Raw genomic sequence first — 11,944 nt, forward strand, 5'->3', positions numbered from 1 at the left:
AATCAAGAGACTATATACGTCAGTAACCTGACTTGTTCAATGAGCTTGGTGTTAGATGAATTTTACAGCTCACTCAAGGTGGTAGGTGTATACTGTTCTGGGTACAGGCTCAGGTGAACATTTTGTGCAAGTCACCAGTGCTGTGATGAATAGGATAGTTTTTAACTTTATTGTAAGCCTACCTGTCATAATTTCAAATAAGAAAGTTATATAATCACAAATAGATTCACTTCTGTTCATCAGAGAGGTTTAAAGTTACATGTCCAAACCTGTCTCAGTAAGGAGGTGATGTTTACTAAAGTTTCATATACATATCTAGTAACCAGGTATAGACCCAGGCCCTGTTTGTATTGTACTTTTATTTTTTTTGTACTAGAGGCCTGGTGCATGAAATTCATGCACAGTGTGTGTGTGTGTGTGTGCGCACGCGTGCACGTGTGTGTGTCTGTGTGTCCCTCAGCCCATCCTGCACCCTCTCGCAATCTGGGACCCTCGGGGGATGTAAACTGGCAGTCGGACATCCCTTTCGCAATCCGGGACTGCTGGCTCCTAATTGCTCACCTGCTTGCCTGATCACCCCTAACCACTTGCCTGCCTGCCTGCCTACCTGCCTGATTGCCTCTAACCCAGTGGTTCTCAACCTTCCTAATGCCATGACACTTTAATACAGTTCCTCATGTTGTGGTGACCCCCAACCATAAAATTATTTTCGTTGCTACTTTATAACTGTAATTTTGCTACTATTATGAATCATAATGTAAATATCTGATATGCAGGATGTATTTTCATTGTTACAAATTGAACATAATTAAAGCATAGTGATTAATCACAAAAACAATATGTAATTCTATATGTGCTTTCTGATGATCTTAGGCGACCCGTGAAAGGGTTGTTCGACCCCCAAAGGGGTCGTGACCCACAGGTTGAGAACTGCTGCTCTAACCACTTGCCTGCCTGCCTGATCACCCTTAACCGCTTGCCTGCCTGCCTGATCACCCCTAACCACTCGCCTACCTGCCTGATCACCCCTAACCACTCACCTGCCTGCCTGATCACCCCTACCTGCTTCTGCTTTGGCCCAGCTGCCATGGCTTCATCCGGAAGGTTGTTCAGCTGTCCAGTCTAATTAGTTTTTATTATGCTTTTATTATTATAGCTTGTACTTTGACCTTAGTGCAAAGTGCCTCTGGTGATTTACTCAAAGGCCATGGATTTGGGTTAGGTGTACATTCCATATATAACAGTCATGGTAAGGGTTTACTCTACCTCCATTCTTCACAGTACCTTAGAATGTGGCACATTTCTCTTAAGGAATTTTATCCCTACCTGCAATGGTTCTGAAAGTGTGGTCTCTGGACCAAAAACATAAACATCACCCAGGAAATTGTTAGACATGGGACACTGGAGACCTGAATAAGAAACTGGAAGTGGGGCCCAGCAATCTGTTTGAATCACTGCTCTAACTTAAACAGCCTGTGACAATTCCAGGCCAGGTGAATCTCAGGTATCAATCCTCATGTCCTTCTTTAACAGAGTACCCTGCCTTTGACCATCTGGTGTCTATTCTACAATTTGAACCTTCTAAAAATAAAAGTATTTAATTTTACTAAAAAATAAATGTATTACAGAAAAATCTGGGCATTATAAGTCAGATTTGACACATAAGCAATCTTTTAGCTAAAAAAAAGTCAAGGGGTCTAATCTGTAAATTGCTCCAAATCCAATGTTTCAATTTTGAGAAGGAAGATCTAGTCATTGAACTTGTGTAAGGAGATGGCCTGAGGCCTGCTAAGTCAGGTTGCAGTTTTCACTGTATTCAAGACAACCAGAAAGATAAATACAACTTTTAGAAGAAGTTTCAAGTTTTTCTCATTCATATCTCAGTCAATGGGTCTCACACTTCTGGAATTTGTTACACCCATGTTGTCCAATATAGTAGCCACTAGCCATATGCAAAATACTAAAGGCCTGGTGCACAAAATTGGTGCACTCAGGGGGAAGGAGGTGGTCCCTCAGCCCGGCCTGTGTCCTTTCGCAATCTGGGAGGCCTCGGGGGATGTCTGACTGATGGCCAGCAGTCAGACATCCTTAGAGCTGCCCTGGAGTGCACTGACCACCAGGGTGCAGCTCCTGCATTGAGCGTCTGCTCCCTGGTGGTCAGTGCATGTCATAGTGATCGGTCCTTCTGCCGTTCAGTTGATTTGCATATTAGCTTTTATTATATAGGATATTCACAATCATGATCAGTTTCTCTTCGATTTCATTCTTCCCAACTATCCCCCCAAATAATGGTGGGGTTAGAGTTACAGTTTTTGGCTATTGAATGCATGGTAATCATGACCTCAGTATTATTTTCTATGTGACAGATTCAGATTTTATCTATAAGAACTGGTACAAATAAGTTCGAAGAGACAGCATGTTAAGACAACCAACATTTTATAAATGTTATTACAGAGTTACATTATAAACAAATACTATGTATAAAAATATAATCAAGAGCATCAATTTGGTTTACTAGTAAAAGCAACTGTTACCTTAACACCCATTAGGAAATTGAACAATGGAATGCATTCACTGATATATTTATTACAACTATATGCCAATACACTAATGTAACCAAACATAATATAGTAGACACTTAATATATTGGTTTTGGGGGCAAGGTGGCCCTCATAAACTGGTGTTATAATCAGTGAGATACCGTTTATCATTGGACTCACAGTGAACATGATTTGATTTGTAGTAATTGCATCTGAGGTAACATATTAAGTTGCTTGATAAAGGGGTTTTATTATTTTTCAAAATAACCCTTCATTTTAACAAAAATTTCCAATACGGAAAATCAGATAATTTAAAACAAAAGGTTTTTTACACACTACTCTGATGATCAATAATTTTAAGCCCAAGGTCCTCTTGGGGAAATTTCTGGTTTGCAAAAGCTGTGGGAGACCATTAACTTCATGAGCGCAGTTACAGGAAATACTGATCTCTAAAATATCATGGTCTCACATGCTATGGGGCCTTTATGGATCTAATTTAATTGAGCATGTGCAGGCCCAATTATAGGACAAATCAGCTCCAAGTATTTCACACATTTATAAGCACAGGAGCTACTGTATTCACCACTGGATAAAACTTCTGGGTAGCCACTTAAATTAGACAAATGGTATGGTACTCCAAGGTGAATGGTGAGGTTAAGGCTTCCGTACCAAAACCAATTGGAATATGGTACAAGCATGAACATGGGGGAAAATTTCAAAATTTGAACAGGTAAACAAAACTAGGAAAGACTCAACTCAGGTTAAATGAAACTGCCCGATTGCCAAAAGTTTTTCAAAGGAGACTTCCACAGAACTCATTTGCCCAGCAAGAGTAAATAAATTTTAATTGATATAGTTTTATCTGAGACACAGCTGAGATACAAGTCACCAGTGCTGTAGTCACCACTCCAATTTCAGTATTTGCATAGAGAAGTACAGAGAGTTACATTGAAATTGTGTATGCTAAGGAATGCCATTAGATTAGCTCCCAGGAAAATTATTAAACTCTGTAATTGTCAATTTTTCTCTCAAGGATGGATGTCAACTTCCACTTTTACATTGGTTGGGAACATTTCCTTTGTTGTTTGTGTATTTTGAGAAAGCAAAATCATTGGCACTTGCAGAGACTTAGAACATAAACCAACATTAGAAGTAATGAAAACATAGCTAAAAGTTTTACTTTAATCACAAATTAAGAACTAGAGATTCACTTACATATCTTAGAAAGCTAAAAAGACATGTTAAAATTTTAACCAGTCAGCAAAAATATGTGCCACAGATTTTAATGTTCATAATTTAGAATTTATTACATAAATATATTTATAAATATACGCTTGATTTGCAAAATTATTCTTAAAACACTTCTTTCCAACATGTTTGACATTTTCATATGTTTTAAGGAAAAAACTCATCCTATTTAAATTTTAATGTGTGATTAAACCAGTGTCACCAAACTGAAAAAGAGAAAAAGAAACATACTGCTGTACTGGATATGTAGTTGTTACTACAAATAATGACAACACATGTCCTATACAGTGATCATATACATGCTCTTATTTTATTTTTCAGTCATTGTCAGAAACATTTGGAGGTAAGAAAACCAATGCATCATTGAAAATATGCCCAAATGCCCTAAGACGGTATACTCCATACATCATCACATGCATTTGATTAGGAGTCAGCCCATTGAAAGTAACAGCCATATCTGAACAACATCCTTCTACTACCTGGTTAGGTTGATTAGCCATTGCCTCTTTAATAAAAAGCCCAACAGATTTGGTATTAAATATATCTTTTCCTTCAGAATCTTCTGCATTTTCTGCAAACACTCCCGCATATTTCAGGCAGACTGCTAGCTGCTTATCTTCAGATATCTTCCAAATCATCCCTCCCTGTTCAGGACACTTTTCAGGGAACTTGAAAAGTCTGTTAAGTTTTTTCATTGATTCGATACTTAAGACAATTCCTCCTTCTATAGTCACATAATCAAGTTCTCCAGATTTTACAGTGTGGCCTAGATAGAAAGGGTGTGATGGATCCTTTTTTAACAAAAAATACTTTAAATTTTCAATAATAGCAAATGTTGAGGGGCGTGCAAGGAAGAACCAGTTGTAATGGTCTCTATATTTGTCAAAGGCGTATTTGTAAGCTTTTCTCATCATTAACCACATGTCATTTGTTTCCATGTTAATTGACTCAAACACTTTAACCTTTTCAGAACTGAAGAACTCTGCTTTGTCACAGTGTTTGGTCCAGGTCTCCTTCACTGCAGCCCAAAGACTCACATCTTTAGGTTTTACAAGGATGATACAGTATACCCGAAAGCTCTTACTGAGCTCCATGCGTTCCTTCTCTGAAATTTTCAAGATATCTTCTTTTTTAGGAGCTTGTATGTGATGATGCTCATGGTGGTACATTTTATTTCCATAACCAATCTTAATATGTCCTAGCATAGTGATTAAGGCACAGAAAATGCTTCCCAGCATCATACCCTTCAAAAATGAACTGCTTTCAGAAAGCATTTTTCCTATAAAGAAGAAAAAAATTCTTAGGATACTTAACAGAAAAATATTAGTCTACTTATTTGATTTGGTATTCCTTATACAAATACCTTTTGCTCTTAACATTAAAAGAAGGTTCCCAAGTTTGAAATAAGTTAGTTGCATATAGTACCAAGGAGTCTATAAATCACGAGCTTCCAATTTATACTGTTCAGTATAAACTGGAACTTTGCAGCAACACCTCTATGCAGTAGAATTTTTCTGGGAGGTTATTTTTGTACTTCATCTATGGGGATTTAATTACCCAAGTACTAAATCAAAGCATTAACCTGAGAAACCAATGTTTCATAGCTTACCTTTTTATAATCCCCTTTAAAGGAATTTAGTTTCACAAGCTTGCATTATATTATTTAAATACCTCTGCAGATATAAATAAATAGACTTTTATATCAAAACTTTCAATTGAACAGATAATACCACCAACAATGGACAAATCACCAATGGTATCTGTGCTGGCATTTTTTGTTCTCAACCTGGTGCTTTATTTAACTGATGGTTGCTGTCCTTAGATGTTTTGAGTATATTTAAAACAAGTTTCTTGAGACTGACACCATCTATGTTAATATTTACCCTTTTGTTCCTAAGATTAAATGGTTTCCAATAAGTAACCCAACTAGCTTATGCAATAAAAGCCCATAATGAAAATAAATTATTTGCACAAGAACTGAGTCAATATAGGCATATCTAGGAACCATTAATGACCATTTTTATTTCCTCCCAAGGCATTTTCTTATTTTGGGGGGCAGTAAAAGGGGTGAGGTCTACATTTTTATTTCAATTAGAAATAAAAGAAAAGCCAACATTAAATACAACTATTGAGATTTTCCCCAATTTCCCCTCTATCTCCACAAGAAATGGTTCTATTTAGCTACTGAGATTTTTCCCTTTGACTCTTAAAGTTGAAAGGGGTCTTAGAAGCTGCTTAATGTCATTTCTCATTTAACAGATAGGGAAACAGAGGGTCAAAAGAGTGTAAGTAACTGACCCAAAGTCACATAATTAGTCAATGGTAGGACTGAAGTTGAAATTAGATCTCTTGACATCAGTCTAACGTTTTTTTCTATTAGAGAATAATGATCTCAGCAATGCTTCTACCCATATTATCGATAACTTAATAAACAAGTTACAGAATAACCTTGTTTTCCTACAAATGAAAAAAATGTGGGATTTGTTAGCCACAGTTGACATTTTGCACACATTACTATATTGCTACATGCAAACCATCCCTTGATTTTCTTCCAGAGGAAATGGACTTTGACTTCTACTAGAAGGACAGGTGTGGGATAGCTTGGCAGATGTAATTCCTTAGTGGGGGTGGGAGGTGGGGAAAGAGGAAGGACGGTTTCTTGTGTCACCCATGGAACTTATTAAATAAACACAGCTCTAAGGAGGAAAATAGAATTGACAGAAAACAAGTTCTACCTAATATTACAATTGTTAGATGCACTCTATAATTCAGATAAGATTTTGGCATTTCATCTTCTGGCCAATATGTGATTAATTCACACGTCTCCCAGCTTGATAAGGGCATATGTACTTCAGAATTCTTCCAATGGGGATTCTACTCATGTATTACCTGCACCAATTATTCTAAGGGATATATATATTTTTCCATTAAGGGAGACAGAAAAAAATTAGACTGGAGATGAACATGATGGGATATTTGGTGCAGAGGAGAGGGAAACTTAAAACGGCCCAGGGCACAAATGAAGCATATCTTACCAGAGTGGTTTTTGAGATGCATCTTTTTAGGTGAAGGTAGCTGGGGGTGGAATACGGAAAAGGGAGGAGGATTAAATGGAGACCAGAAGTGAGAGGGAGGTCATTGTCACCTTAAGGCCCTACTGAAGGGCCTCCAAGAAGGTGGCTCTAAGTATCTCTCCCCCGCCCATCCCCAACTACTCCCACTGCACCTGCCCCGGGAACCCCGCCTAGAGCATGCTGGGAGTCGGCTAGGACCCAGGCCACCCAGAAAAGAGGGACGGGGCGGGCACCTCTGAGGGTCGCTCCAGGAGCAGGCTGATGCCCAGGCACTCACCCGCGTCTAGAAAGCGCAGCCGCGCAAGGCTTTTCTCTCACGTTCGCGTGGCCCTTGGTTACGCTCTTGGCTGGGCTGCTCTAGATGCAGGCGGTGTCCTCTCGTTGGTTTCGCAGAAAGTGGGGAGGGCCAGGAAGTGGACGCCGGGAAGGCGGGGCAGCGGGGCGGGACAAATGAACCCTTGGCCCGGCGGAGCGGCAGGCCGGCGGAGAAGTGGGAAGGGCGGCGCGCACGCAGCACGCCCCTTTTCCCCGCCCCCTGCCGAGGTCAGAGAAGCGCGTCCCGCTGGCGTGACCTGCACGCTGATCTGTAACCAATGGGACCTCCAGAGAGACTGCGTGCGTCTGACCTGCTGACACCTCCTACCTCTTCACTTTCCCTGCGTGGAAGCTCCGAGAGCTCGGGAGAACTAGCGAGAGCGTTGCTCTTGCCGTTCTAGTGTCAGATTTGTTAATGTTTTCTCTAACATTTGCCGTCGTCATTGCACCCATTAATTAACAGAAGGTGCTCAACCCGGTACTAGTGGGCTGGGACAAAAATGCAAGGCACAGAAATAGTTATCAAATTACGAGGGCAAGGATTCGCTATGGTTTTTGGAATGGCATCTGAAGCCTCAGTCTGGAATCCAAGCCTGTCTTCACTGCGTCCTGTGGTATGCTGGGAAAGTTACTTCACTTTGCTATGCCTCACGCCCCTTCTTTGTAAAGTACGGGAAATATCACTGTAGTGCTATCTCATAGGAGATTAAATGAGATAGTGCATATGACACCATCAGCAAAAGACCAAGCATAAAGTAAGCATTCGTTAAATGTTGGCTATTATTTTCACCCCTGCATCACTAGTAGTTAGCCTAGTGCTAGCAGTAGACAGTACATATTTGTGGAATTAATGAATTCTAGAGGTACAGAAGAGGAACCAGGACCAGGATAAGGCACTTCCTAAACGTTACAGAGAAATTAAAGGCAGTGGTGGGACTAAAACCCAGGTCCTAATTAAAAGTGCAGAAACCTCTGCTAAACATGTTATGTGCCTTTTAAAATTAATTTTTGTGGCAGACAGGTTTTTTTTTTCCTTCTAAAAAGCACAAAGTTTTACAAATATTTAAAATGTACTGTTAGTAGGTTCTATCCAAATAACATTGAATGGTGACTTAGGTCTGAGTTTCTGAAGACAATATACTTGAGTATTGGCAATGATCCAGTGTAGATGGAAGGTTTCAAGAAGCACTGAAACAATGGACAAATAGATTTTAGGAATTTACTATCCTGGTAGCACTACCTTAAATTTTGGAGTTATAGTGGTGTACAAAATTAGCCCCCCCCCCCCCTTTGGAGCTCTCAGCATAGCAGGGAAAAAAAGACAAGTTATTCATTACAAACAATTATAATGGTGTTATGTTCTTTAAAGGAATACAAAAACCAATTTTAGTACTGGAAAGTTTGCAGAGTATCTTCACTATATTTTGTTAAATAATATATAGTCTATTTTCACATCATATATATAAATATGTACATATGTACATAGGTAAGTGAAATGAGTTGCAGAATAATGCATATAGTATGAATATACTTTGGTGAAAGCAAACAAAATTTTATATATATACACATATTTTTTATCTGTTTGTATGAGCAAGGAGAGTTGTGGAAGGCTCCTCAGCAGGCTGTTACTATTTATTACAGCAGGAAGTCCAGGTGTGGGTGATTACTTTTGTCTTTATACATCCTCGTATTGCGTTGTTCCACTGGTTATAATAAGCATTTGCTATTTTTGAATTTGAAGAATAGCTAATAAAGGGATCTTTAAAATTAGAGGGACAAAATGTTTAAGAGGAAAAGAAACCAGTAAAAGTACCCTTTAAAGAATGAAATCTTACCTTTTGTGACAGCATGGATGGACCTGGAAGGTATTATGCTAAGGGAAGTAAGTCAGACAGAAAATACAAATACCATATGGTTTCACTTATATGTGAAATCTAATGAACAAAATAAACAAAGTAGGAACAGACTCATAGATACAGAGAACAGACTTGACAGTTGTCAGAGGGAGAGGGTTGGCGGCCTAGGTAAAAACGTGAAGGAATTAAGCAGTACAAATTGGTAGTTACAGAATAGCCACAGAGATGTAGATTACAACATAGGGACTGTAGTCAGTAATATCATGATAACTATGTATTGGGCCAAATGGGTACTTGAAGTAGTGGGAGAGCCACTCTGTAAAAGTACATGATTTTCTAACCACTTTACATCTGAAATTAATACAGAATAATGGTGAATGTATACTAATTGGAAAATTTAAAAAATAAATTAAAAAAAGAAACCAACAGACTAACTAGAAAAAAAGTAATTCAGGGGACAGAAAATTTGGAATAACCTAATGAACAGTCTATGCACTGTATATAAGACAGAAAAATAACATGCAATTAATGTCTGTTAAAATTAAGAATGTTTATACTTTTTGGCCCAGCAAACCCACTTCTTGTGATCTCTCCTCCAGAAATTAAAGCACCAAAATGTAAGGCTAAATGTATAAGGCAAATGCATTGTTATTTATAATAGCAAAAGTAGGGAATATCCACCAATAAGAGAATGGTTGAATTAATTATGGTGCATCCATGTAGTGGAATAGTAAGCATAAAATAAACATCTTATTTCAGTAACCTGCATTAAACACTTCACTAAACACACTAACCTGCACTTTGTGGGGGAGGGTTACTTTTGAGTTTGGTTGCCTTTATATACCCAGTAGGTAAAGCAGAATTGCATTCAAAACTGACAACACTGCATTTTTGGTAAAGCCCTCCTGCCAAGTACATGCATTATTCAGCATGAGAAGTGATTAATGTCTAGTAATTGGCGATTCACTTGCATACGAGCCCTCAAATTTTCAAAACCACTGGGAAGGCCTTTGGGAAATGAACATGGTTTTCTACAACAGTTCATTAGAATAATAAATATTGAAGAAAATCTAAGGTTGTTTTCTACATAACATCTTTTTGGAGGGTTAAAAATGTCTTCTGTATTTACCAACATTAAATACCTGTGGTATATGTACCTATTCTGCCTAGAGTTTCACAACTGTTCATCTTTAATAAACAGATTCCCTTGACTGAGCAAATTCATTATTGTTTCCATTTGAGTATAGTTTAGTCCCTAAATGAATCTCATTTGTGTGTTCAGACATAGTTATGTTTACAATCTTGTTTCAAAAATGTTTTTCCAGCCCTGGCCGGTGTGGCTCAATGGATAGAGCCCTGGCCTGCGGACTGAAGGGTCTCAGGTTTGATTCCGGTCAAGGGCATGTACCTTGGTTGCGGGCACATCCCCAGTAGGGGGTATGCAGAAGGCAGCTGATTGATGTTTCTCTCTCATTGATGTTTCTCTCTCATCGATGTTTCTAACTCCCTATCCCTCTCCCTTCCTCTCTGTAGAAAATCAATAAAATATATTTTAAAAAATGTTTTTCCATTTGATGGCTGTCTGAGAGCTTTCCTTTTTTAAAAAAACCCGTTTACCTGCCAACAAATAGGTATTATGTGTTTGAAGTAGGTCAGGCACCGTGCTAGGTATTGTTTCCTTTAAAAACTTTATTATGGGAAATTTCAAACATATACAGAAATAGAGAGAAAAGTACAATGAAACCACATGTTCTTTTTGGGAAGCTTTAACATAAATTCAAAGCCAATCTTGTTCATTGTTCATCTCTATCACTTCCACTTCCCTCCCAGGTTATTGTGAAGCATCTTGAGGACATAGAATTTCATCCACAAACATTTCAAAATGTATCTATAAGAAATAAAGGCTTCTTAAACCCCCTCCCCCCCCACAATACCACTAGACAACTAAAAATGAATAGTTCTTTAATATAACCAAGCATCCAGTCAGTTCAAATTACCAATAATATCACAAATATCATTCTTATTTTTAATCAAAATCCAAATAGTCTACACATTGTTATTGGTTTTTGTGTCTCAAAAGTCTCTTTTTTGTCTATAGGTTCTCTCGCTCTCTCCACTCTCTCCACCCTGCCTTGATAATTTTTTTGTTGAAGAGACCTGTTTTTTGTCTTGTACAGTTAACCACAGTCTGTGCAGGTAGCCTCATCCTGTTTCTTTAATATGTTTAGCTGTCCTTTGTGTTCCTTACTAGTATAAGCAAGTAGTTGGATCAAAAGTAGGGTTGCCAGATTTAGCGAATAAAAATACAGGTTGCCCAGTTGAAATTGAATTTCAGATAATCAACAAATACTCATTTAGTCTAAGCATGTCCCAAATAGAATGCATAGGACACACTAGATATTGCATGGGACATGCTTACACTAAAAAAAATTATTGTTTATCTGAAATTCAATTTTAACTGGGCATCGTGAATTTTATCTGGCAATTGTAAACCCTAATTGTATCTGTCTCTTTTTTTTTAATCCTCACCAGAGGATATTTTCCCAATGATTTTTAGAGAGTGGAAGAGAGGGGAAAGACAGGGAGAAATATCAATGTGAGAGAAACACGTCGATTGGTTGCCTCCTGCATGTGCCCTGAACAGAGCCTGGTCCGGGGTGGAACCTGAAACCTAGGTATGTGCTCTTGACCCCTTGACTGGAATCGAACCCAGGACCCTTCTATCCGCAGGCCGACGCTCTATCCACTGAGCCAAACTGGCTAGGATGTGTCTGTCTTTGTGATGATAGCTGCCATTGATGCTTAATGCCTAGATTCATAATTTATTAGAGTTGCAATATGGTGATCTAATTTTCCAAGGCATATTTTATTTTATTTACATTGGAAATGATTTTATTGTCAGTTATCCATG

The 11,944-nt window shown here is 38.4% G+C and overlaps 1 protein-coding gene across 1 annotated transcript; it reads right to left on the reverse strand.

Moving 5' to 3' along the window:
* Positions 1 to 4,077: 4,077 nt before the first annotated feature.
* On the reverse strand, positions 4,078 to 5,062 carry C1GALT1C1 (C1GALT1 specific chaperone 1; the record flags this gene model as incomplete). Its single annotated transcript, XM_081081180.1, has 1 exon — positions 4,078 to 5,062. The coding sequence occupies one exon, from the start codon at positions 5,060 to 5,062 to the stop codon at positions 4,106 to 4,108; it is 957 nt and encodes a 318-aa protein (XP_080937306.1). The 3' UTR covers positions 4,078 to 4,105.
* Between the last annotated feature and the right edge of the window lie 6,882 nt (positions 5,063 to 11,944).

The sequence above is a fragment of the Myotis nattereri genome (assembly GCF_964212035.1).
Source record: "Myotis nattereri genome assembly, chromosome: X".
Classification (NCBI taxonomy): domain Eukaryota; kingdom Metazoa; phylum Chordata; class Mammalia; order Chiroptera; family Vespertilionidae; genus Myotis; species Myotis nattereri.